This window comes from Chanos chanos, chromosome 5, assembly GCF_902362185.1.
Source record: "Chanos chanos chromosome 5, fChaCha1.1, whole genome shotgun sequence".
In the NCBI taxonomy this organism is placed as follows: domain Eukaryota; kingdom Metazoa; phylum Chordata; class Actinopteri; order Gonorynchiformes; family Chanidae; genus Chanos; species Chanos chanos.
The window spans coordinates 5,040,653-5,068,400 of record NC_044499.1 but is presented as its reverse complement, the minus strand read 5'-3'; the positions used below and the strand labels follow the sequence as shown (position 1 = coordinate 5,068,400).

At 46.0% G+C, this 27,748-nt stretch overlaps 1 protein-coding gene across 1 annotated transcript; it reads right to left on the bottom strand.

Annotated features, from left to right (window-relative positions):
• Positions 1–3,022: 3,022 nt before the first annotated feature.
• tcf3a (transcription factor 3a) lies at positions 3,023–24,921 on the bottom strand. The gene is made up of 19 exons (XM_030774320.1): positions 24,834–24,921; positions 23,808–23,880; positions 18,156–18,229; positions 16,800–16,875; positions 15,626–15,663; positions 15,353–15,491; positions 14,191–14,240; positions 12,307–12,406; positions 11,812–11,909; positions 11,056–11,149; positions 10,844–10,902; positions 10,474–10,552; positions 10,009–10,085; positions 9,440–9,631; positions 8,580–8,670; positions 8,106–8,247; positions 7,008–7,243; positions 3,515–3,666; positions 3,023–3,331 (listed from the first exon to the last, which is right to left on the bottom strand). The coding sequence occupies exons 1-18, from the start codon at positions 24,885–24,887 to the stop codon at positions 3,521–3,523; spliced, it is 1,818 nt and encodes a 605-aa protein (XP_030630180.1). The 5' UTR covers positions 24,888–24,921; the 3' UTR covers positions 3,023–3,331; positions 3,515–3,520.
• Between the last annotated feature and the right edge of the window lie 2,827 nt (positions 24,922–27,748).

The following is a 27,748-nucleotide window of genomic DNA, read 5'->3' as shown; positions in this document are numbered from 1 at the left end:
TAGAGATCAATGGGACATGACCATGTCTGGTTTTGAAATGAGGAAATTCTCCACAGAAATACATATGTAAAGATAAATACTGTTCAATTCAGTTGAATTTGGGGCAATGGATCAGCATCAGTGACCATCCTTGGTTGCCTCGAAAACTGGAGATACAAAACAAAACCACTCCAGTTTTGGGTTTAAGGTCAATATCTCGGCCTCAGCCGACGTACAAACTGACATGTCAAGTGGTTTAAAAAGAGAGGGGACGCATTCTGTGACATTATTCAAACCTTCCGGAAAGGTCCATATGCCTACAGAACTAAGTGACTGCCCTGAACGAGTGAAAATACTCTGCAGACATTATTACAAAACTTTCTCTTAACCAGCACTTCTTAAATATGCTTGCTTCTTTTTTTTTTTTTTTTCTTTTCTTTTTGTTTTTTTTTTTCTGGATTGCATCATTGGTCTCCTCCACAACAGGACTTCACACCATTGGTAGAACTAAATATGAAAAAAAAAAAGTACTTTATTTGCTCAGTGAGGCAAAAGTGTATTTAGGATGCACTACAGAAATCCCAAGTTCTTGTCATACTTTTTATGTGAATTTATAAAATATACTCAAGTAAAAAGTCACAAATAGTGTGGCATTTTCTTTTTCTTTTTTTTTTTCATTAAAAACCTGATAACAGGACTGAACTGAAAAAAAAAAAACAAAAAAAACTCAGGCACTAGGTACATTATCACTCTCTGAGACTGACACAGAGGTCAAGATAATGAAAAAGGCAACCCTACTCTCCTGCTTCCTCATCAAACATTCTCTTCCTGCAGATCAACTCCAACATGTACAAGGACATTCCTATGAAAGTTAACCCCACGGTGCACTTAGAGGACATTCATAGATACAACATTTATACCAATGTTCACATCAGAGTGCACTATGAAGACATTTATAGCAACATTTATCCCCATGAAGTGCCATGAGGTTGTGTATATATATAATCATCATTTACTCCATAGCGTGGTATAAGGATCTGTATATGGACGTCTCAAAAACAGCTGTTAAAGGGGGGGAAAAAAAAAAACCCTCTGTCATATGTAACAGTTTCCTGAACGTGCTGTCATTTGATACAGTCGGTCATATTGCTTCAGAGTGAAATTCAGAATGGGACAGTATGACGAAAACATAGTGATGCTCCATTCTGTGAATGTTAGTGAAGTGAGACTGATGAGACTAAATGTATTAACATACTACAGACAGTAATTCAAACCTACTGCTCATATACAATCATCTGGGGCTTGGTATGTGAAATAGAGGGACAGCGTTTCTGTCCTCTTTTCAGAGAAGACCACTCTCTGATACTGACACTCCTTATTCAAAACTCAAAACTGAAATGAAAACGGGTGGGGGTGGGGGGGGGGGGGGGACGGGGGGGGGGGACATTTGACTTTGTTCCTGGCATCACTGACAGTTTTGCATTCACTTATCTAACATCTGGAAAAAAACCCCAGAGAAAACTACTTTATCATTGTCGGTTTAAACAAAGAAACACGTAAAAAGACATTTATAAAAAAATATTAAAGAAATAAAAAAAAAACAACAATATTGTAACTTTAACATTGTGAGGACCTTAACATAAAGACCCTTTGTAATTGTTCAAACCCCCACCATCCCCCTTTTTTCATCATGAGGAAAAATATCATCTCGAAAGTGGCAGTTGATGCTTACATTAGATGTGCTATTAGATCTCCAACACAATGTCCTTACTGTGAGAAAATCCATCTTACTACGTTTCATTTTACATAGGATTCTATGTATGCCACAAGCCATAGAACTCAACAAATGCATATTTGGACAGACCAAAAAAAAAAAAAAAAGTGTTTTTCAAACCCAAAAAACAAAGTTAGAAAAACATTCAGCACAGCTTGAGGAAAAAAAAACCCCAAGACTTATGCGTACAGCTATTCAAAACAAACGACAGAAAACAACCAAAGAAGTGAAACTGGGGACGTCTGTGTCATAAAACATGACTCTGAAATCCACAAGCATCGTCGTGAATCAGTACAGGATCGCATGGAAGGTTCGAAGGTTCACACAGATTTGTCAGACGACACAGGCTTGCAAAGACATTCCAGAAAGTTCTGTGTGGGTTTTGGAAGGAAAGCCTGCACTTCTCCTCTCTGCTTTTCTTTCTTTTTTTTTTTTTTTTTTTTTTTTAAGTCAAATCCCCCCTGCTTTCCTTGACCTGTCATTTCGCTCGACGCTTCGTCGTTCGACCTTACAGAGAGAGAGGCGGTACGGTGGGCGAAGTCTGACGTATCTCGAAGATTTCGACCCATTCACACGTCAACAAGCACCGTACGAGGGCTGATATGATCTGACCCTTATGACCTGATGCTACTCTCCCTCCATCGTGGAACATGGAGAAAAAAAAAAAAAAAAAATCATCCTCGGATGGTTCTAGAAACGGAGATGTTTGGGATTGAATCTGAATCCATCAAACAGAAACGACTGGTTCCTTCAGCAGAGTCCTGGATCTGCTTTGATGAGGAGAGAGAACGTTGGCTGGATGGACCAGCTCTGAGCACTCAGGAGCAGGACTGCTAGTTATAAAAAGTGTGTGTGTGTGTGTGTGTGTGTGCTATAAAACAGCACAGTACTTAAACAGAGGGAGAGAGAGGAAAAACAGCACCGTGTTTTAAGTACAGTACCTGCCCTAGGATGACACTGCTTGCGTAATTGTGATTTCCACCGTTTCAGGACACTCGATGCACGAGACAGGACTAAGCAATACGGTGGGGAAATCCTGTTCCAGAACTCGGAATAAGATGCCCAGATCGTCTGGCAGGAATGGCAGAGTTTTTTTTTTTTTCTTTTTCTAATCAAAGGCAGTCCCCGTCCTGGTGCAGGCAGTATCTGAATGAAGTCCGCTCAACAATGAAATTTGCTCCCGACAACGTAGGCAATTTGTTTATATAAACAAACAGACGGGGGGGGGGGGGGGGGGGGGGGGGGGGTAAGCAGAAAAACTCAGGTCTGTTCTGTCTGTGTGTCTCGCGAAGTCTTCTGAGTTTCAGTCTCTTTTTTTTTTCTGTTGTATTCTGGAAGGGTTAACGTGGGTATGTTTCCCATGTTCAACAAAACATTGTGTGCGTGTGTGTGTGTGTGTGTGTGTCCTTGCAGGCACATGTTCATCGTGTGTGTGTGTGTGTAGATATTTGCCGTTATTCGTGGGAGAGAGTGTGGGAAAAGGGACATTTGTCAGTAAAGTTTGTGTAGAAATACACTCTGAAGAATTCTGGGAGAATAAGGCCACATGTTTTGAGAACTTGCTCTGCTCCACAGGATCTGCAGAAGGAAAAAGGAACCACAAACTGAAAACAACATGCTACAATGTTCTGTAATTTAAACGGTCCACACATTGCTTCTGCAATGACAAACATGTCTCTGTAATTCGTAACTCGTAATGTATAAAAACGAAGCACCAAGGATTTTGGTTTGACCTTCGCGTGTAACCTTGAAAAACCTCACCTGAGATCACATGTGGCTGACGGGGTTGTGTCCGTCCCCGCCCAAGCCGGGGTGTCCTCCGCCCAGCGGCATCTGAGGGTCCGCCCCAACACCTGCCACCTTCTCCTCCTCTCTCCTCTTCAGACAGGCAGCTTTGGGGTTCAGGTTACGTTCTTCAAGAGAGGGAAAAAAAAAGGCAAAGAGTGTGTGAGGGAGAGGCAGAAACTGAACACAGAGAGAATGTTGTGAATACTGCTGAGTAAAGCAGAGAGAATACGGGCGGCGCACAGGGGCCTGTCACGAGCTGAGAGAGAGAGAGAGAGGCATGGGACAGCGATGGCAGCCAGCGTCGACACACAGAATCCAGAGGCAACATTTTACCCAGGTAAACAGATAAACAAGTAAAATGTAAACATGTTAGGGTTTGGAAAAGACAAAAGGAAAAACAACAACAACAACAAAAAGAGGACTGAAATGTAGTGATTAGAAAGCTCTGACAAGATGCAGGGAATGACAAGACAGGAAAATGCAGAGAGAGAGAGAGAGAGAGAGAGAGAGAGAGAGAGAGAGAGAGAGAGAGAGAGAGGAAGAGAGGAAGAGAGAAAGACAGAGGCTGATTAGTGAAGCAAAAATAAAGGTCTGTGGTTTCCATGGCAGCAGCGTTGGCGGTGTCGATTTTGGCAAAGACTGGCTACGCTCCTCGTGCTTGCTCCCTTACTCAATTCGCAGCGACATCCCTGAGCCAAAAGGTCAGAGGTCACCGGCGGAGGGGGCCGAGGCACGAGCGTTGGACGGAGGAGCAGAGCCCTACCTCGCACCTGTCTCTCCAGCCCCAGGATGACCTGGACGGCCTGCTGGAGGATGACCAGTTTGGTCTGGGCCTTGTCGGTCTTCAGGTGGAGCTGGCACATGCGGCCCAGTTCCCTGAAAGCCTCGTTGATGTCGCGAACGCGGATCCTCTCCCTCGCGTTATTGGCCAGACGGCGCTCCCGGTCTCGCTGCTCCTTCTCCTCAGCCGTTAGGCACTCCTCAGACACGCTACTGCCAGGGGGGCAGGGGGAGGGGGGGGGCAGGCGGTAAGAGCCTCGTTAACCAGTTAGCCCACGCTCGCTCAAATCAGTTCAAAACCCTCAACGTTCTGACACACCCATAACCTGACCGTTCTAGAGCATCCTATACCTCTCCTTCACTGCATGTCTACCGCTACAGGATTCTGACTGCTTTCAAAACATACAGCATATATATATATAAGTAAAATACACGTGTGTGTGTGTGTGTGTGTATATATATACACACACACACACACACACACACACATACATATGTATGTGTGTGTGTGTGTGTGTGTATATATATATGTATGTATGTATGTATGTATGTATGTATGTATGTATGTATATCTCCATACCCTAAAGTTCTTAGTGTGAGCAAATCCTCATGTCCTAAAATCCTAAATATGAAACTGTGTGATATGATCTCTCAGGCAAAGAAAAAAAAAAAAGTCTTTTAAAGGGCACTTCATTGATTAAAGACGTCTTCCATCTTGAGTTGCGAGGATGAGGGTGTTCTGAAGGAAGGAGGAGGAGGAGGAGGAGAGAGAGGAAGAACGGGCCGCGGGCAGCCAGACGGTGACACTTCTGACGCGTTCATCCAAAAGGTTTGGGTTTTTTTTCCCCCCGCATACAAACGTGACGTAAGCCTTCTTTCTTCAGTTTCCTCTTCACACGCGAAAACGTTTCTCCTTCAGGAGGTTACGCTATTCTCCACTCCAATGCTGCTAGTCTACAAAACGAGTTCATTTAAGAAAAATCCTTCGTAGAAACTTAAAATTAGAGGAAGTGATTGCACTTATTTCTTGTCGTGAAGATAGCCCTACGTTACCAATAACATTTGTATATTTGTTCAAATTCAAACTAAATTTGAATATTTTCAGTGTTTTGGAACTTTGATGATGGTTGAGTGCTTTGGGTCAGAGCCAGGCTCAGGGTGGACTCAGTGGAGAGTGAAGGTCTGTGGACACTGCCATGGAGCAGAGGAAAAGAAAACGTTAAAGAGAGAGAGAGAGAGAGAGAGCGCTCAAAGGGAAGATAAAATGTTCCCTTTTTTGGGGAAAAAAGGGGGGAGAGAATGAACAATGCACCATCTGCTGTGTGGACAATACACATTGCCACTGAGAACATACAAAGCCAAAGATGGATGGATGAATGGATGGATGGAGAGAGAAAGAGAAAAAGAAGAGAGTGATCTGAGAGAAGCGGGTTTGCCACTGGAGTCTCATTTGAAATACATCTGAATATAAAGACGTATTTATTCATATGAGACTAAAGCCACTGCTGCCGTCTGCAAAGGAAAAGGACCAGATGAAAAGGAGGGGGGGGGGGGGGGGCACGGAAATGTCCGGAAAAATGACACTCTGGCGAAAAAAAAAAAAAAGAGGGTGACTTATTAACTGGAACAGAGCAGGACATGCAAAAACACAACATAGCTGCAAAAAGACATGTTACAAAAGCAAGTTAATACAGGTAAGAGACACGGAGCCAATTCTGTGAAAGGAGCATTTATGCCTGTCTGAAAACGAGCTTCACTTATAGCACTTACACAAGCAGAGAGAGAGAGAGAGAGAGAGAGAGAGAGAGAGAGAGAAAGAGAGAGAGAAGAGAAAGAGAAAGAGAAAGAGAGAAAAAAGCACCGTCATGGGTTTTAGATACATACAATCTACTGATATGTCAAGTGGGTTAAAGATGGGTGAAATAGTTTTGTTTTGTTTGTTTTTTTTAATCTTTTTTTTGTTTTTTAGAGTCAATTTCCATGCTTTCTTTTTTAAAGCAGATGGGTAAAAATTGTGCTAAAATGGTTTAAGTGTTTTATACAGAGGGATTGTGGGTAAGGCTAAATAAAAAAAATCAAAAGAGCGACAGGGAGGGAGGGAGAGAGAGAGAGAGAGAGAGAGAGAGAGAGAGAGAGAGAAGGAGAGAGAGAGAGAGAGAGAGAGAGAGAGAGAGAGAGGGAGAGAGAGAGAGCGCGAGAAGTGCAGACATGCAGCCGGTGAAGAGGAGTGTAGAAATATTCCAGATAGCCCAGTTCATTCTGATTGAGTACCAGGAGAGATTAGCAGATAAACAAAGTGGCTTACAGATGCTTCAACTCAATTCAGCAAAAACAAGAGTGAACCAAGAAGATACAATACAACTGCAATGTGACTGACAGTTAGCATCAACAAACTCAACCTGTTTCAGAAAATGACATCTTCCTCAGTCACAAGCCCAAACGACTTCAAACTCTCTCAGGACCTGAAGTCGTTTGGTGTGACTCTAGCCAAGCCCACTTTGGTGTTAATCCACTGATCAATCCTGGCAGACACACCACAGACCACCCCTCCCCCTGTAACCAGTAGGTGTGTTTTAAAGAACACGGACACGCAAACACGCACACCTACACACGCACGCACGCACGCACGCACACACACGGGTGTCTCTGAGGCCCTGGGGCGTGAGCTCTGACCGCCTGCACTAACCTCTGACTTGCTGTTCCAGGTTGAGGATGACGTTGACAGCCTGGTGCAGGATGATGAGTTTGGTCTGAGGTTTCTCGTTGTTCATGTGGAGCTGGCACATGCGTCCAAGCTCCTTAAAGGCCTCGTTAATGTCCCGCACACGCAGCCTCTCACGCGCGTTATTGGCCATGCGTCGCTCTTTCTCTCTCTCCGCCTTCACCTCCACCGGCAGGTCCTCATCCTCATCCTCGTCGTTGCTTCCAGCCAATCACGTGCAGGGAGGTGGGGGGGGGGGGGGGGGGGTCAAAGCCGTGAAGGCGGGATAAAGACAGACAGGGTAAACTGACGGACAGGTTGGATGTGTAATGATGACATCACATGTTGTTTCGCTCTAAGTGTGAAGGAAATGGGTTTTGCGTGTGGTATCGGTATGACTCGCGTGGAGAGAGACAGAGCTTACGTCATTTGTAGAGGGGGGAGTCTCAGACATTTCTCATGAATAAGTGTGAAATACTGAGTCAGAGGAAATGTGAAATGAGTTTGGAGCGAACGTGAGTGTGTGTGTGTGTGTGTGTTTCTGTGTTTGTGTGTGCGCGTGTTTGTGAGTGTGTGTGTGTGTGTGTGTGTGTGTGTGTGTAGACTTACTCTTACATTTCCTTTCAAAGAGGAGAGTGGCTAAGCACTGAAGAAGTGCAGAAACCTTTTCCACTGTCCACATCCATCACAACCAAACACTCAGTGGATCCTCTAATCCCTGCTGATAACTGAAACTGTGTGTAATAGACTAAGCCCAACTCAAAACTAAACTCTAACCGCACACAACCTGCTCAGTATGTGAAATCAAAAGAGATCACATGAAACCTCCTATAGTCCCCAGATGAGTCAAACATGTTTTGTAAATGTAACATGAATTTGCAAATGAAAAAAAAAAAAAAAAAAAAGATGAATATTTCCTCTACTGGGCCAAATCAAACACCTTTTGTAAGTACACTCACTTGGCCCCGTATGTGTGTGAAAACAGATTCCCAGATGGCATTTGTAGTGTGTGCTTGTGTGTGTGTGCGTGTGTGTGAAGTGTGTGAATGTGCTGTGTCGATTCGACAGACGTGGTGTAGACACCTTGTTCTCGTGCGGCTCATTTTGTCTTTCTTGTCGTCCTCCGATTTGTCCGTGATGGAGTTTTCATCATCCTCTTTTTCTTCCCTTTTTATCTCAACACAGCTAGACGAACGTGCAGAGCGAGACAGACTGCCAGACAGGCCTGTCAGAGAGACAGAGGAAAGAGAGAGAGAGAGAGAGAGGGGGGGGGAGACAGAGAGAGGGGGGAGAGAGAGAGAGGGAGAGACAGAGAGAGAGAGAGAGAGGGGGAGAGAGGGAGCGAGAGAGAGAATGAAAGTGGAGGGAAAGAGGAGGACAGTGGGCAGGGGCACAGAGAAAAGATTTCTTTTGACAGGTCTACAGTGTTTGTGCTTCATCTCTACTGGTCTGTGCCAGCTACAGAGACTTAGTGATACAACACCTCAAACATACCACCGTATAGGCTGTTGTGTGCGTGTGTGCGTGCGTGCGCGCGCGTGTAAGAGAGACACTAACCGGTGAAGCCCTCGGACTGGGTGGTGGGCGGGGCTTGTGCAGGGGGGTGGTGAGCATGCAGGAGAGATCCACTGTCAGGGTGATTAGCCACCTGCCATGCAGGAAAGACAAAACAGATCATGAACTTGTGTCTAAATCACCGAGTCAAAACAATGCAAGAATACAGAGTCAATGTCAGCTACGATCTCTGTTTGGAAACAAAACAAAAAAACAAAAGACTAACTCACAGCTGTGGTCACACCTAACATACTCACACACACACACCTGAATCAATCAGCACATCCCTGATTCATTCATTCATTCATTCAGGGTGCATTTGTAAGACAGGCTGAATCCCAGAGGTTGCAGCTGACACACTGCACTGACCTCCAAAGATACAGACTTATCTTCTGCATGCACACATGTATACACATGCAAGACCTGGAGGGTATTTCAGAAAGTGGCTTTAGTGAAAACTCAGAGTCAGTTCACTCAGAGTAAGGAGTAAACCTCCTAATAGAAGAGCCCTATGGCTTCATTGTCCTAGCAAAACAAAGCAGTAGGGCTCTTCTATTAGTTCTCCGAGTGAACTAACTTTCATTTTGGTGAAAAAGAGTTTTCACTAAACGTGCTTTCTGGAACGCCCCCCTGGGCACACACACAATTGGGACGTGTTCCAGTGTTCTTCAGCGGAGCCTCTCTTCCTCCCCTTACTCTCCTCATTAAAAGGATACATGGCAGTTTTGATGAAAACTTAAATCCGCTCATGATTGCTTCAACAGTCTCAGTCAAGATAGCATGTCAGTAACCTTGGTAGTGAAGGACACTAAACGAGACAGCATTTTTAGTAATTAGCGTTCTGTCGCGGGGCGGTATCGTACCATCCCGGGCAGGCGGCTGGCGAGTCCGGTGCCTGTGCTGTTGAAGGTCTGACCCAGGCTGCCGAGTCCCGTTCCTCCGTGTCCCGACACGGACGCGCTCAGCACGTCCGCGGCGCCCAGTCCCGGGTTCTGACCGAGCGCGTGAGTTTTCATCACGTGCAAAGCGTCACCCAGACTGTCATCCATCTTACCCTGTCCGGGCGGAGAAGAGAGAAGGTGGAGGTGTTTGAGCACCACTGTTACAATTTAAACATTTTAATCTGCCCCCCCCACCCCCACCCCACCCCACCCCACCCATTCATTTCAACGTAACAGCTGTCCTCAATAAACACTGACAAAGGTTTAGAACTGTTGGCTTCAGGTTTGTGTTGTTTGTGCTATTCACCACAGCTCAGTTTCATACATCGTTAACTCTGTATGCTGACTCAAAGCACGGTGGCTTCATTCTAACGGCACAACTTTCACGGCTCGGGGCCTTTTCAAGCCGCACGCTCGATACAATTTCAAACCCATGTCCTCACTAAATTATGCCATTCAGAATACTGTTACCACGGTGATGAGGAACGTACCAATGCTTGCATTCCCCCGTCGAGGTTGGAAGATGGTGCGGCCTGGGCGGGGCCTCTGGGCCAATGAGAGGCAGAGGCTTGAGAAAAAAAAGAAAAGACACCTTCAGCAAAAGATCTTCATTACATTTATCAGACACTGCCCCCCCCTCAAATATTATGCATGTGTTCACTGTATCAGAGCTATAATAATGTCTATCTACTGACTCAAGATGCAAGACATTAAGAAACAAGTTCTTTCCTACAGGGTTCGGGTCAGTTTGGCACTACTGGCTGATGTGTACATGGTTTTTGGGCAGCAGGTGGCGCCACAGAGCTGTATGAAGTTCTTAGTGCTGGTTCTGGACAAATAACCTACAGCCACAATCATTCGAGAATGAAGTCACTTACTATCAAACACACACACTCACAAACTCTCTCGCTCTCTCGAGCACACACACACACACACCATTAGACAAACATACACACCTGCAATACCCTGAGGGGAGCCCACAGGAGTAGATGGCGTGGAGGGGAAACTGGCCCCATTGTTTTCAGAGGGATAGATCTGATGGACACCAACAAATAAACAAAATTAACAAACAACACAAACAAACGCCAGAGCTCAAAGTCACGAATCCACAAACGGGAGAGATGGGAGAAAAAAAAAAAAAAAAGAGAGAGAGAGAGAGAGAGAGAGAGAGAGAAGAATGTTTCTGTCTTGCATGCGTAATCAATGACTTGGGATGGCTTTTAATCATACTGACCTGAGAGCAGACTAATGGTGAAGGGGGTGTGAGAAGCGAAAGTGTGTGTGTGTGTGTGTGCGCGCGCGCGTGCGCATTCTGTGTGGACTCACCGAGGCCAGGGCTTTGCCGATTTCAACCCCGGAACTTTCCGCCGCACCACCACCGCTGGCTGAAAGGGCCAAAAGGGGGCGGGGGTGGGGGAAATGGGGAAAAACAAAAAAACAAAAACAAAAAAGATACTGAACATGAGCAACACCAATGCAGAACAAGCAAAACCCCCAAAAACCCAAAAAAACCCCAGCGCCGGGCCGGAAAGACTTACCCATGAGGCCGACGGGGGAGGCATGGAAAGAGCCGTTCACATCGTTACCACGCAGGGGATAGTTCTGGGGAGACACAGGCAGCGGCTGGCCCTTCTGAAAACAGAGTGACGCCAAACCACATTTATATTCATCTCCCATCCGCCTGAGCAGGGCAAAATCAATGTGTACAACACCACCTCAGCCTACATACCTCTACAACGCCTGTATTAGCACTAACTGCGTGGTGTTGTATTGGTGGAGGGAAACATACTGTATTTTCTTTCAGTTTTTATTACGCAAGCTTGTTTAATAATCTCTGCTTCCGTTTAGCTGCACGGTGCATCGCCCGCAGTGGAGGCGAGAGAGGCCGGCCAGTTCAGAGGTCACAGGTGGAGGTTCAGAGGATGCAGTGCCTCAGGTTAAGAAAGGACGGCTAAGGTTTGTCCGGCTCTTATCTTTACAGCAACGGGAGGTTTCAAACCTAGTTTTAACACAGAAGTGTTGCGTGAATAAAATGTGTGTTTTGGGGTTGTGAGGGCAGAGAGTGCATCTGAACAGGTTTCCTTCCTCAGACCAAAGACCAGAAAGAGAGAGAGAGAGAGAGAGACAGCGAGAGAGAGAGAGAGAGAAAGAGAGAGAGAGAGAGAGAGAGAGAGAGAGAGAGAGAGAGAGAGAGAGAGAAGATAGAGAGAGAAACAGAGAGAGAGAGAGAGAGAGAGAGAGAGACAGAAAGAGACAGAGAAACAGACAGAGACAGAGACAGAGACGTCACTCACCAGTCTGTCTGCAGGTTTGATGGCTGTATATGGGGCAGACTGGCCGATGGGGGGGAAATTACCTAGCATGGGGGAGTACATGGAACCACACCAGGGGTCTGAGGGAGTGGGCAGACAAACACAACGGAAAAACAAAATGAGAACATTGTATTTCCTGATAGATTTAGACTGTATGAAAGCCTTAAAAAAAACCAAAAACAACAACAAAAAAAAAGACAATTTTATCTCGCTAATAATAAAATAATCATAATGGTTTCCACTTTTTTTTTTCCAGTGGCTCACATCTAACCCTTTTTAGTTCTTTCAAACGACAACAAATTCCAATACGCATAGGCTGATGTACTGAGACACAAACATGGTGATGTATTATAGCTACTCTTTCTCTCGTTCTCTGAGACCTGCGTTCACAAGGTGCTCAGATTAATAAAGGTAGACTGAGAACAAGTGCGGAGTTTGTTCCGTCCTTGTTCTCCCTCAGCTCGGTGCAGGCCAGACCTTGGGGACAGAAGGTATCGGAGTAGATGTTGGCTGCTTTGGAGGAAGGATAGTCAGCGTTGTCTTGGCTGTAGTTTTCTCCCGTGGCTGACACACAGATCTGCAACGGCAACGGACGGGTTTTACTTATCAAATGTTCTCTTCACCTTTGACAGCTCAATGGAACATATGGTTCTCACATTAGAGCAGAGTTTGAACATTGTGGTGTGCGGGCTTAGGGTGTGTGCGCGCGTGTGTGTGTGTGTGTGTGTGTGTGTGTGTGTGTGTGTGTGTGTGCGTGTGTGCGTGTATGTGTAGACTTCCACCACAAAACACATCCTGCCCCCAAAGGAATTGTCCCAAATATTCACCCAGGCCACTCCTCCACATTAAGGCTCTCTCTCTCTCTCTCTCTCTCTCACACACACACACACACACACACACAGCTGTGTGTGCCTTAAAAACCACCAGTTTTTGCTCGTACCCATACATACGAGGCTGGTAAAATCATACATTTCTACAGGGTGTGTGCTGCGCTGAAACAAGACCAGGCTGACTTCTTTTTAAAGCCCTCTAATGCAGGAGTCGTGCAGGTCGAAGACACACTCCAGCATTAGGGTTAAATGCCACGTCTCAAACAGTAACACATATGCATTTAAGTGCCTGAACAGAGAATCTGCCTATTTACTCGGAAAGAAATCAAACCATGAAATGCAGAGAAATGTGAAAACCCAACGCTGTGGAGATTATTTGAGAAATTTGATTAGAAAGCACGAGAGAGAGAGAGAGAGAGAGAGAAAAAGAGAGAGTGCGAGAAAGAGAGCGACAGAGAGAGAGAGAGAGAGAGAGAGAGAGAGAGAGAGAGAGAGAGAGAGAGAGAGAGATGCAGTCCCAATTACAGAGCCATCTGCCGTTTCTGGAGGCTAGCCAACACCACAGGCAGCTGGGAGAGATGGAGAGAAGAAGGGAGGGAAAAAAGACAGAGAAAGAACAGGCAGAGAAGAGAAGAGAAGAGAAGAGCAAAGAGAAGAGCAAAGAGAAGAGCAAAGAGAAGAGCAAAAGGTACCAAAGGCAGCGGACAGAATGAGTATTTAAACATATGAGAGATTCAGGGCTCATTCGTGAGATTTGGTGATAAAAAGAGAGAGAGAGAGAGAGAGAGAGAGAGACGAAAAGGGATAGAGTGAGAAAGGAGAGGAGAGTCAAATGAAAACTGAGAGGAAGAATATTTTAAGCAGACAAACTACTGTGCCGTGCCTGACGATGTGGAGATGCTACAACCAAGTAAACACATCATTCGTTTGTGTGACCACCGAAAAAAAAAATCACTTTAAAAACTGAAAACGAGTCATATGTACTGATCATACAGGGAACACAAAAGTCCAGCACATTCATACAGCCAGAACACAAACAGTGAGAGTGACAGGTTACCCAGGGCAGGCCCTGCCTTTTCTGTGCCCGTTTAAAAGACGGGAGGGAGTCGGTTTAAAAGACGGTCTAAAGTGAGACAGGACAGGAGAGAAGACTCAGACGGTGGTTTAGAGAGGAACGCGTCATCAGGCCGTAAGGAGGTGATTCCCTGTCCTGATTCTACCTTAGTGCACATGCACATTGTCTGCTGAGGAGCTTATTGAGGCAAGTCAGAACCCAGCCCCTCTGTGTGTGTGTGTCTGAGGGGGGATGGGGTTAGCTGTTTAGTTTGACAGCAAGCACCAGAGTGAATCCAAGCTAAGCCAACAAGGTTTATCATACACAGCACTCCATCCATCTATGCAACACATGTACACACACACACACACACACACACACACACACAAAAGGCACAGGACAGAAGAGGCTCTTTGCATTTAGCTAACCACACACACGCAGTCACAGTCATGTTCGGTGACAGTTCGGGACACTCACTGAGGAGGGAAGACCTGGAGGAAGCTTCTGTATCTTGGCGGGGGGGCCATCTGAAATGACAAGGGGGAGAGACACACAGAACGTGATTTACACACTGCTACACACAAACAATCCTGGCTCAGAGCACCACGGGCACCTCTTAACCAGTTTTACACTGCTCTAAGCCATGGCAGCTTCAGGTAATGGCTATGGGAGTGTGAGAGTGTGTGTGTATGTGTGTGTGTGTGTGTGTGCGCACCAGCGCCTGTGTGTGGGTGTGAGCGAGCGTGTGTGTGTGTGTGAGAGAGAGAGAGAGAGAGAGAGAGAGAGAGAGAGAGAGCGCGAGAGACTAACCAAGGCTGTGTTGGACAGGCCTCCTGTGGTAAAACGAGTAGATGGTGGATTAATTAAGGGACTCTGTGTGTGTGTGTGTGTGTGAGAGAGAGATGCAGTCCCAGATGCAGTGTGTGTGTGTGTGTGTGTGAGCGAGCGTGTGTGTGTGTGAGAGAGAGTGAGAGAGAGACATAGAGAAAGACTAACCAATTCTGTGTTGGTTAAGCCTCCTGTGGTAAGATGAGTAGATGGTGGATTAATTAAAGGGAGAGTGTGTGTGTGTGTGTGTGTGTGTGTGTGTATACTTGTACAGCTATCTTTGTGAGGACCAAATTGAGTTTCAGACTTTGGGGGTGAGGACATTTTGGGAAAGTGAGGACATTTCGGCTGGTCCTCACTTCTTCAAAGAGCTGTTTGAGGGTTAAGACTTGGTTTTATGGATCAGGTTAGAGTTAGGTTTAGGTTAGGTTTAGGGTTAGGCATTTGGTTGTGATGACTGAGGTTAGAGTAAGGGGCTAGGGAATGCATTATGTCAGTGAGTGTCCCCGAAAAGACAGAAGTACAAGTATGTGTGTGTGCGTGCGTGTGTATGTGACACAGAGAGAGAGAGAGAGAGAGAGAGAGAGAGAGAGAGAGAGAGAGAGAGAGAGAGAGAGAGAGAGAGACAGAGAGCGAGAGACAGACAGAGAGAGACAGACAGAGACAGAGAGAGACACAGACAGAGAGCGAGAGACAGACAGAGAGAGAGAGAGAGAGAGAGAGAGAGAGAGAGAGAGAGAGAGAGAGACAGACAGAGAGAGAGACACAGAGACAGAGAGACAGAGAGACAGAGAGACAGAGAGAGACTAACCAATGCTGTGCTGGTTAGGCCTCCTGTGGTAAGGTGAGTAGATGGTGGATTTGAGAGGGGCAGGAGACGTGGCATCATCACCAGGCATAGGCATCACGCTTGGCAGAAACTCCGGACAGAGAGAGAGAGACAGATCCACCTGATTAAAACCACAGATCGTGTAAGAAACGACTCCTTTTAAAAGTCTGCAGCATGTGTGGCAGCGTCAGCCCAGAGTAAAAAAAAAAAGAAAAAAAAAAGAAAAAGGGGAGAGGTGCATTTAGTCTGAATTACCTGTGGTCCAAGCGGGTACGGCCCTCTCTCCGATTTACCTGAGGTAAAGACAGCAGATTAAAGACGGCAGGGTGACTGGCACTTCTTACAGCAGACAAAAGGCAAAACACACCTGCATTTTCAGACCCAATGAAAACAGCATCCCTGCTGTTCCATGACCTTAAACTGAACTCTGCTCCAGCAATTAAGAACTTAGGTCTATTTTAATACGAAACAGCGCAGAGAAGGGGGGGGGGGGTGAGGGGGAGGGCAGTGTTCACACGCTAGTGTATGTAGGGGTGTCATTAAAGGAGACATGGGGGCCGATTGCTGCTGCTGCTGATTTATTTGCTCTAAAATGGCTCTGGACGCCTCAAGGCCTCTTCTCATTGGTTTACCTCCATATGGGGAGATATGTGGTGTTTACTGCCACAAAAAAAACCAAACAAACAAAAAAAAAAAAAAAAACAATTATGAATGCTTGGGTGGTAATTGAGGCCCCCAAAACACACATATCTATACACACACACACATACACACACACACACACACACACACACACACACCCCTTTGTCTGAGAAGTTACAGGTTCCCAGAACATGAAGACTGTGGAGTCAACCTGCTCTAGCCTGAATACTGTTCCATGAGAGATGTGTCTGAGGGAAGCCCTGTGTGGTCCTGGATTGCACGTCAGACAGACCCCCGCGTGGATAAACCAAAGGCCGTGGGTGATTTAGCAGCATTGCTGCAGCCTTACGAGTAACTGCCCACCACGTTTCCATTTGGTCAGACTTCAAGTAAAGACCAAACCACTGAACATCCAGTCTGTTAAGGAAATGCACATTTGACTGAAACTGGGCTAGGAGTGCAGGACCAAGCGTATTCACAGTTGAAACTAAACAGGAAATGTTGGATTGACTGTTTTTCTGATCACGACCAAGCTGGAGATGATGGGCTAGTATTTTTGGTCAAACCTTTGTTCGTCACGTTATGAAATTTCCTTTTTAATCTGGAGTTAGTAAGTACAGGTAACCATGACTACCGCGTCGTTAATTCAGTCTCCACCAACTGAAGAGCGGCTGGGAGAAGCGTCAGTGAGAGACTGCGACTTGTATTAAAAAGAGGACGGGAACCAGACGTGATACCAGAATGCTGAGAACGGTCACAAAACGAAATGTAGGAGCGAAGAGAATACCTCCGATCCCTGAGTTGAATATATGAGAGGGGGACGCGCTCCCATGGTCACCATAGTGAGGAGCATCACTGTAGCCCTACAGAGAGAGAAAAACAAGGAGACAGAACATTAACACAGCACATTCGTGAATGCGTGTGAGAGAGAGAGAGAGAGAGAGAGAGAAAGCACAATATTACCAAAGTATTACATTAGTAACCACTTCAAAACCCAACTGGCAATGCCACGGTTGTCTGTCTGCGTTCTGTATGGAAACTCAAACTAGGGGAAATACGACACGGGACAGACACGCTGAGGTAGAGGCGAGGTAAGCCCAGGCGACAGAAGGAAAAGAAATTAGATTATTGTCTCGCCGCTGAGACCACACACACACACACACACACACACACACGTACGACCACCCACCCACATCCAGCTGACCTACGCTCTCTGACTCAGCCGCTCTGCTGCCGTGTTCAGTCAGGTGACCTGACCACAGGTGGATCTGAGTGCCTGTGTTTCCCGGCAGTTTGTTTGGGCGTGTTTACAGTGGGCGTTTGTAGATTTCCCACACACACACACACACACACACACACGCGCACACACACAGGCACACACACAGGCACACACACTAAACAAGAGCATTTCTGACTTATAAACAGTCCGTCCTGCAAGACGCTTACCTCACGAGCTGAGTGCTAAGGCATTTCGCTCTGATCCGTGTGTGTGTGGGGAGAAGGGACGCGGCCTAAGCTAGACACTAGTTAAACTGACTGGGTCAGACACTGGGCTTAGGCAGATGTCTTGAAACATCAAGGTACACAAGTCCTCTGTATCGGTAGATTTTTGCTTATGTGGACGGCAAATTAAAGCACTGCCCTGTCACTTCAAACTGGTTCACAGCAGAGACTTTACAAACTCGACCAGTTCTTGCACTGGATGATATATTCGAGCGTTACCACCGCAAATTCTTGCCCTGTTGCAGGTTATCTCCAATCAGCGGCCAGCTAGTTTGGAGTGCATCGTCAGTAAGTCCCTCAGGTCGACTAATCAAGAGAATTGTCCATCTCTACCACTGCTGCTTAGACTCGAATCTGGTACAATGTCACGTCAAACAAAATGAGAATTCACGACTCGTGCCAATCAAGTGTCAGAGATTAAGGGAGCTGATCAAGGATCAGTGGCCTTCTGACCATTATATTCTATGTATCAGCATTACAGAAGGTCAAAACTGGTCCTCGATCACTGCCCTTTCTCTGAGAGAACTGGCACATATGACCCCCTGCTCTGCTCATCTCTGGAGGACAGTGTTTGTGTGTGTGTGTGTGTGTGTGTGTCTACATTAGGGCAATACGACAGGTGCTCATATGCAGTCCTTACCCGTGATTGGTTGAAAGATGGGCTGTTTTGGTCTCCTGTCGCCCAGGATCCAGATTCACTCCGGTCGTCCAAACCTAAGAAAAAAAAGAAACCAGCCCAGAATTACTACCTGTTACTGTCTGAGTAAGCCTGCAGCCGGGTCATCCGTAAGGTGGCCTGGCTACAGGCCTAATGGTTCTTCAATGCTTGTTTCGACACGGCGTTTGTGACTTAGTCAGACACAAGATGACTTAAACAAAAGAGGAGAGACCGGTGAAAGAGTGGAATGTGAAATCAAAGCTTGCGGGTCGTTGACCCTCCCCTCTCCCTCTCTGATGAGTTTACCTCCACAATACCGTTAAAACATTCCTGGTCACCCCTAAAGTGAGGAACAGCACACATGAGGCGTCTCTGTGCACTGTCTCCACACGCACACAGAAGATGAAGCAGAGAGACAAGCTGAAGGAGCTAGTGGGGTTTTCCTGCCTGTATAAGTTCAGGTTACTGTGATCTGCTCCGGGGGGGATGAGAGCGGAGACTTCCTAAGTCACGAGCAGTAGCATGCAAAAGCATTCAGGCTGTTCTTACGGTGAGGGGAGTCGGAGCCGATGATGGGATATCTGAGCTTTACTGAAGCATGTGGGATTCACAGATTTCTCATCCCAGCACGCAGAACCCCACCAACCTGCTCTTTACTGGACGGCACAATACTCAGCCACTGGACAGCATCCACCATCTTTACATCACCTCACTGGCTCACTGGTTAACCACATTCACTGAGGATAAATACATACTCTCTCTCTGTGTGTGTGTGTGTGTGTGTGTGTGCATGTGTGTAAGTGTGAGTGAGTGTGTGCGCGCACGTGTGAGTGTGCATACAAGCACACACTGGGTAGCTTTAGTATTCTCTAGGTTTCTCTCTGGGAGTGTATGTAAAGTTAAAGGGGCATGTTGGTAGCATGTGTTAGTACTTGTCAGTGGCGTGTGTGTGTGTGTGTGTGTGTGTGTGTGTGTGTGTGTGTGTGTGCGCGTGTAAAACAGACACAGGCCCACGTGGGACAAATAAGTCACACCTTAAAGATGTTGCTCAGGAGGGTTTTACAACCACAAAACAATAAGTCACACGTCAAACAAACCACACGTTAACCCCCCCCCCCCCCCCCCCCCCTTACAAGGACATCTTAGATTCACTTCAAAACCATATATTACATACATTACAAACAAATCGCTGCATTAAGTCTGACAATGACAGAATTAAAGAAAAAAAACAACAACAACAAAAAAAAACATTTGGTCCAGGAGGGAGAGTAGAAGGATTTTAAAGATTGATGGAGCAGAAATTTCTAGAACAGCCCCTCTCCCTTTCTATGGCTTAACGCTCACACACATCTCTGCAGAGAAGAGTCTTAATTGTGTGCTGATTTGCATAATTGTGCATATTAATGAGAGTGCACCTTATGAATATTCATTTTTTTGTTTTGTTGTCTAATTAAAAGAGGGGGAAGGGATGGGAGGGGGGGGGGGGGGGAGGGGAGGTCAAGACAGCGTCAGCACTAGAACAGAAAAAGAGTGAATTACAGGGCAGGAGCCGTCTCCGTGACAACCACCATCTATCGGCACCCATCCAAAGTAACAGTTAAAGAGTGTGGAAACGAAGGTTTATGTACCAGCGAACTGGGGGGGGGGGGGGTTTGAAAAAAAACAAAAAAAAAAACCTGACAAGATGAAACAGACGCGTACACTTCATTTTAAAGCCGCGTCTTGCGCGCTAAGAGTCTGTTCCACATACTGAGCACGCTTGGTTTGCCTCGTCTGTTTCAACCTACCCTGTCAATAATAACCATACACCACTAATAGAGCAGAACTGTCAAAACAGGAAAGAATGATTCAAGTGTCAGTGGCATTCTGCTCACTCCAGTGACCCATTACCTGTTTTTAACAATGCCACTGCAAATCTCCTTAGCTGTCTTTATTTACCTAACACTTACCTACAATGCAAAGACTTCCTGAGAAACGGCTATGTCTCACGGCCGGCAGCACAACCACTCACAGAATGTTCGGGACAATCAGAATGGAACCCCAGAACATCCCAGATTGTCTGAGATGGACCCATAGAATGCTTGGGACCAATCAGATGAGAATTCTCTAAATGTCTTCAGTATAAGTTAGTCACACGGTGAGAGAAACAGAGGGGGAGACAGAGGAAGAGAGAAAGAGACAGAAACCGAGAGAGAGAAAGAAAGAGAGATAGAGAGAGAAAGAGAAGTGCTGGTTTTGAAAGAGCGATTTTTAAAAGAGGGATTTTTACAGGCAACAGGAGGGTGCTGTGTGAGATTATGGAAAAAAAAAAAAAAAAAACTAAATATAAAAATACATTCTACACAAACTCATTAGATTGTTGAATTTTCTCTTCAGTTAGAATCTGCCTATTACTGGAGGAGAAACCATGCAAGATATTTCAAATGGATATGAGGTTTTGACACGGCAGGGAACAAAAAAATCTCTTTGCAGTTAAGAGTATCAACTGCAGTTACTAGCACATTCCCCCCCAGCACCTGAATCAACAAAACTTTGGTCCAAAGGCCCAATAAAAGTCAGTGCGCGTGTGTGTGTGTGTGTGTGTGTGTGTGTGCACGTGTGGTGTCTGTCTGCCTCAGACAGCAGGTCACTAAGCCTCCGCTAATAACTCCAACTGATCTCTCAGAGTCTGCCGTTCCGCCTCAAACAGACAGACACACACACACGAGAGAAACCAGCCCAGTCCAAATAACGAGTTACAACCTCTCCTTTCACCTTCAGGAATTATTAAAACAAGGCTATCAGTGAAAAGCCCTCATTTTTTACAAGGCTGTGAGTCAACAGTGTCTGTAACCCTGTTCTGCAGTTAAAGCTATCTCAAAGAGCCATTTTATGTTACCTGTCTATACAGGAATGGCCATTATTCACAACAATAGCCCCACAAGGCGGCAAATGATGCATACAAGCTGTGACTAAGATTCTGCCCCTAGGGCCAGAGAGAGAGAGAGAGAGAGAGAGCATGTGAATGTGCGTGTTTTCTCAGAGTGCACAGCACAGCACAGAGAATGAGTCAGGGTAGAGACACACACACACACTTTATGTAGCACAGGGCAGACTGGTCCTGTAAAATCTAGATGACTATAATTATAGGAAGAAAAAAAAAATATGTTGGAGTAGGACAAGTCAGCCCTGAGTCATTGCCCACAACACACACACACACACACACACACACACACACACACGCGCGCGCGCGCGCGCGTGCGATAACGCATGCACGGATAAATGAGGGGCTATGAGGGAAAGATACAAAAAAGAAAGAAAGAAGAAAACCCAGATGCCATAGCATGCCTAATGCATGTGCGCACAAAACCAACAACAAAAAAAAAGAGAGATTAAACAAACAATTCAGTAATTACGACATGAACAAACACAAAAGACAACCAGCCAAATCGAAGAAAAACATCCTGTTGAACACCCATCCAAAAACCCCAGACCGATTATTGGAGAGAGATTTATCAGCCCACAAAAAAGAAACAAAAAAGAAAAAAAAGAGAGAGATTCAACCGTGACCAGCCTTCTGTTTCCAGATTAACACCTTATGGGTATTTTTTATGCTATTTCTTTATGATTTCAAAAAAAAAAAAAAAAAAGGGATCTGAACCAAATGGAAACTTCATGCAAACCTACATGTTCCTCAGTATTTTTAACCTGAGTTTTGGGGGGTTATAAATATCCCATTGACTCTCAGTTTCAGATACTCAGTAAATGAAACCTCGCTCGCAATCACTGCCTGGGGGACTGGGTCTCGACGCGTTCGCATTAACGCACCGTCATCGTACGAGGGACTCAACGCTGGGGCCGCTCTGCGCTTAGTTGAATCCCCCTGTTCACACATTTGGGGCCAAACCCCCCCCCAAAAAAAGCAGAGGTTACAGAGGTTGAGCCCATCCAACAGCCTGGCACATCACTTCCCCTCTCTCTCCAACCCACTGTATTCTCACTGCCTCCGACAGCTCCGTCCGCATTTACATAAACAACCGCGGATGTCAGTCAGTCAAACGTCTGGGCGACACTTCGCCGGGTCTGTTAGGCCGCGCTCGCCAGCGAGGGGTTCTGAACACACAGATACGCTGCGTCAGCATGTGTCTCCTCAAACGCTTCCGTTGAACGTGTGAGAAAACACACCACCTTTGGCAAGGCCAAAGAGTTTTCAAAAGCTTTAAAATGAGATAAAATGGAAGATTAGACCCTCAAAGATAGATGAATTAGAAAATACATTTAAAAATATATGTATATATTAACAAACAGGGTGGAAGAGATGGGTGGACAGACAGACATGGTCACACTAGACTAGAAAAATAAAATGGGAAGAAGAAATATTCAAGAGGCGAGAGAGTCACTAGTAACAACATTACCTCTGATAATGTTTAATTCTTTTATTTTATTGTAGAATCTCTATGAATCAAAAGTACAGCCTCTCCAGTGGGTAATAGGCCTAGTGCAAAACTGAGTATGTCACAACGTGTTGTGCTGACACACAGACATCTGTCCTCAAGACCAAAAGGACACTGGGTGTTTCCACAGAGAGGAAAAAAAAAAACGACCTCTGAGAGCGGGTCCACACCGTCCCGTTTTCCCCGACTTTTCTCGTGCTTTTCAACTTTACTCCTCGCATAGCTGCCGTGGGAGGCGCGCGCCACGCCGAGCCTTTGGACAATTACGCGAACCGTCTGGCTTTTGACGGCGAACAATGAGAGAGAAAGAAAGAAAAAAAAAAACGCCTTCCTTTGGTTAAAGCTTTTACCACACATCCAATTCACAGGGTATCATCCCCACTGTCTCGTCACAATGCCTTCTCCGCACCTTTTTCGGATCTCGTTACAAACCCTAAACCCTGGACGCGACATCTGAGAAAGCGCCATGTGTTTGAAATCCCTGAACGACCAAGCCCTGCCCAACCCTGCTCTCCTCTTTCAAACGCTGTTTTATTTTTCTACTGGAGTGATGACTACAAACTGTGACGGACCTGAACGTATTGAAGCAATACCAAACAAACATCGCATGAAAATGCCTGACAGGGACCTCAGCGCGGTTTCACTTCTCTAAGTTGTTTAAGTTTAGCAGCCTGAAGAGACCGGGGGTCACAAGGCAAAGAGGCACTCGTTCAAATACACGTGTGTGTCTCAGGTTTGGACCGAGAAGGGGCCAAAAGAGCAAAAAAACCTCAGCCTGGTCCCAAACGACTGTACTGGTCTCTACACAGGGCACTACAGTGAGAGCCACTGAACAGACAGTTTCCTTCTGAAGGACACTACAAAGGCTATGTGAAAGGTATTCCTTCACTTCAGGGAAAGCAGGTGATGTTTGGATAGAAGTGGGGGCTGGCTGGTGGAAAGGGGGGGGGGGTACACACACACACACACACATTTGTGTGTTTATTTAGAATGTTTGTTGACATTAGGAAAAGGAAGGAGGCGGGAGGGGGTTGGAGAGAAGGAGGCATTGCCTCATTTCCCATCACCTCCCCTCCCCTCCTGTCCTTAAACAATCTCTTGGGGATGATGGAGCAGCAACAGCTGAAGAGGTGAGAGGAGGAACGAAAGAGGGAGAGGAAAAAGAGAGTGAAAAGAAGAGAGAGAGAGAGAGGAGGCCAACCTGAAACTCCAAACTGACTGCCGGCCAGCGCCGTGGGTCTGTCCTTCACATTGGACACAGAAGAGGGAAACATCTGTGTGTGAGAGAGAGAGAGAGAGAGAGAGAGAGAGAGAGAGAGAAGGGTTCAGGCAAATAATAAATGTCATCCAGCAAGGCAAATCAAAACGTGGGTGGGTGCAACACATATGTCAACACACATGGATCCATGCAAACACATAAGAGGGAGCTGATGCTCACGTATACACACACACACACACACACACAAAGAAAAACAAAGTGTGAGGTGTAGTGTCAGATCAGTGACATGGATCAGATGTCCTATTACATCATTAAGACAAACAAATAAGGCATTCCGCAGGGGCCCACAGATGCATCTTTCTGTCCAGTCAGAAGATTCAGCACATCCAAGTCTGTTTACGAGTTACAAATTCAAGAGAACTGACTGAACAAAGTCTGGTACAGCCTTTGTGGGCAGCTTTGAGGTAAAACCTCCCACTCGTGCCAAAGCGTTTAAGCACACGGTCGGTAAGCCAAAGTGACGGTGTACAGAGAGGGGGGGGGGGGGGTGGTCGAATAAAAACCCTTGGTGGCCGAGGTCGCGTGTTCAGTTCAGTTCCTGTGCAGGACGGCTCTCGGTCAAAGCCCTCCTGAGGTAGACGCACAAGCCGCTAATGGTCCCACAGAGCTGCAACCTCTGGCATGGAAAAGAGATTCCAGTCTCATCTGGATGAGAGTGTGAGTGGTGTGAACGAATGGGTGTTTGGGTAGTTATTTGATTTTGATAGCGATTTAAAAAAAAAAAAAACTTTACGTGGGCTAGTATTTTTTTTCCTAAATCTCCTTCTCTTGTGATCTAATCCTCTGTCTGTGTCGCCCTGTGAAATGGCTCTCCTTTGAGCAGGATTTACGGGGCGATGACGAGGGTTAACCTACTGTGCTTGACAACCCAGCCACAATATTTCAATCAACATCTTTTGTTTGGCACCAAGCGCCTCTTCCTCCAGGAGTGACGTCACGTCTACTCACCGTGTTGATGCCGAAGATCTCGTACAGCTCCTTGTCTGTTCCCACGGCAGTCATCCTGAGGCCAACGCTGTGTCTTCTCTCTCTCTCTCTCTCTCTCTCCCTCTCACGGACGAGCACAGTAGTCAACAACCCTGCAGACACACGGTAGAGTTAGAACACAGACACACACACAGGCACACACACACACCCCTCACGTCTCTTCACGTAACTAACAAGAAGACGACTGTGCAGTATATCAACAGGTGCTTTTTTTCGGTCGAATTTACACACCCTGGCAGTACACTAAAAAAAAGTATCAAACACGAAGAATTCCGTATTCCACAAAAACACCCACACGCACACAAGAAAGTGGCATTTTAGCATGCGGACACACCGACGAACAAATGTCTGACAAGCTCTGTGTGAATTATACAGATTTTATACATGACACAGGGAAAATGAATAAACATGACCAGTTGACATTTGACCATCAAATACGAATACAATTGGTATTGGGGACGGGGACGTTTTCCTGTGAATTGAACACTACCGTGCAGAGAGCGTGCTCTGCTTCCACAACACAGAGCGTTTTTTTTTTTTTTCTTTTTAAACGCCGGCTTTTCCCAGTCTGCACCACATCTGAGCTTACAGCTCTTGGTTAACCAACAAGGGAGACCACCCACTCGTTTACGAAGGGGGGGGGGGGGGGGTGCGCGCTTTAATAATGACACACACAAGCCTATACATACACATACAGACCCCCTGTATGAGAACAGCGCTAACAGATAACCATCTCTCTGTCCCAATTCTCTCTGAAACTCTCACGCGACCCTTTTCTCATCCAAAGACACTCACAAATGCCACACCATCAAAAACGTTCATAAAACACCAAATTCTGGCCTTCTCTGAGGCGCCGGGCACAGACATGGCCTGATTTCTGCCAAAGGGCAGAAAACACAGTAACCTGCACAGAGGTACGGCCCTTTAAAACGCGGGCCATAAATGAGGACCAATGAAATGATGACTAAACTGAATTTTGCAGTGGGGAAGGTAATAACACATCAGGGAGATGTCAATGTGCAGTGCAGATTGGAGCACAGATGTTCAGGTAGCTATGGCCTCTCCAAAAACATTTTTTTTTTTTTTTTTTTTGTCCGTTTTACAGCCAAGTGTCTGGTTTTTTATTAAGGACCAGATCTGAATGCATTTTGCTTGGTGGTGATGTGTATAGGTTGAGTGTTATCATGCTCTTCCCTTTCATTTACATAAAGTCTTTTACCATTTACCACAAAGCCATGGAAAACACACACACACACACACACACACACACACCCACACCTCTGTCCTGTCGCAGACTTTCCTTTAATAAAACCAATACCTCATCACCCACCCACCCCCCCAACCCAACCAGCTGGTGAGTATGGTTACGTTTTTCCATTAAGGTGTGGGGAAAGATGCAGCCAGGGCATCTCTTCTCTGAGCAAAAAGCAGCCTCCATTTCTGATATCTTCACAAAAAAAAACAATGAGACAAGGCCTCAGAATAAACGCAGCGTGGTCATAACATCTGGTCCAGCTGACAAAAATGATGGCCTTTAAAACAGTACTCAGTATGGTTGGGATTACCCACAGAACACCCCAAAAATAAGGATACAAAGAGGTAGAACTATAAGTGGACGATTTATAGTTCATTGTCATAATAGTGAGCAATGGATAATTTGAAGCTCCCCAAATCCAGCCCTAGGGTTCCTGAGGTCCTGTTGGTTTTTGCCATCGGCCCAAAGCCAGAGGCTGATTGAAAAGTACACCTGTTTCCCCACCTAACACACAACCACAGACGACAGCGTCTGTCTGCTATGAAATGAAGCTGGGACCTAGACCTCCAGGGCTGGATTTGAGTATCTGTGTAATAGTAACTCTGTCTTTATTCCGATGAAGTGGACAGGCCATCCATTGCCGTTGTACGAAAGAGCAGGATATCCCGCTTTGCTTACATTCAACAAGTCGTCATACAGCAATGTTGCATCATTTGCCACGTTACTGATCATCTTCGCCCACAGGTAGTTATATAAATCTTGCAGAAAGCATCACGGTTGACTGCATTGTTTTTTGTTTGTTTGTTTTTCACTGATTGACCAAACAGTGACACGAGTTGGGCACTTAAGTAAAACTGCATGCACGCTTATTAAGGCTTACAGTGCATGTACAGTGAATAGAAACTTGTCCGAGAGCTGAGCCTCGCGATTCTGAGTTTACAGCCAAGGGGAAGACACCAGTTAAGTAGCCTAACTTCATCAACGCAGGACACGAACACGACTAGCTCAGCCTATGTATAAGGAGGCGATTGAAGACATGGTAAGAACGTGATCGAGTCGGAAAGAATCCGACGGCTCCAGTAGACAGCTACTGTGCTTGGTCATCCTCTTAGAACCCAGTCGTTCCAACAAGACCCCCCCTCCAACACACACACACGAACTCCCCCCCCCCCCCCCCCCCCCCCCCCCCCTCATCCACCCTCCGTCACCGTCTCTCTCTGGCTCCTCGGTGCCACCACCACATCCTTTCGATCGAAACAAATAAACGCGCATTGCTGGTTGTTCAGACAATGTCTACTGCTCACATCTTCTGCATGACATTTCAAATGAATCGATGTAAGAAAAAAAAAGAAACATTATCTTACGATCGCTTTCAAAGTGACGCAAGTCTTCGCCAAGCCGGACCGGACAAGTGAGAGCCACAGGGCCTCCACTCACCAACACAAAGAAAGTGTCGGGCTCTTTTGAAAGTTTTCAAAGACGGGATGAAACGACACGAGCATCGCTAATTTAACTACACGTTTGCAGCAAACAACATCATCAACAAAGAGTAGGGATTTTCAGAATAACGCTGGGATAAGTAGGACGGCACGAGCATGAGGAAGATTAAATATTTCCGAAA

Excerpts from the sequence above, each read along its gene's own strand:
- tcf3a (XM_030774320.1), bottom strand. The coding sequence starts at position 24,887 with ATGACTGCCGTGGGAACAGACAAGGAGCTGTACGAGATCTTCGGCATC. Across the intron at positions 8,248-8,579 it reads CCAGTCCGAGGGCTTCACCG|GCCTGTCTGGCAGTCTGTCT; the intron begins GTTAGTGTCTCT and ends TCTCTCTGACAG. Across the intron at positions 3,667-7,007 it reads CCTGGAACAGCAAGTCAGAG|AACGTAACCTGAACCCCAAA; the intron begins GTTAGTGCAGGC and ends CCTCTCTTGAAG.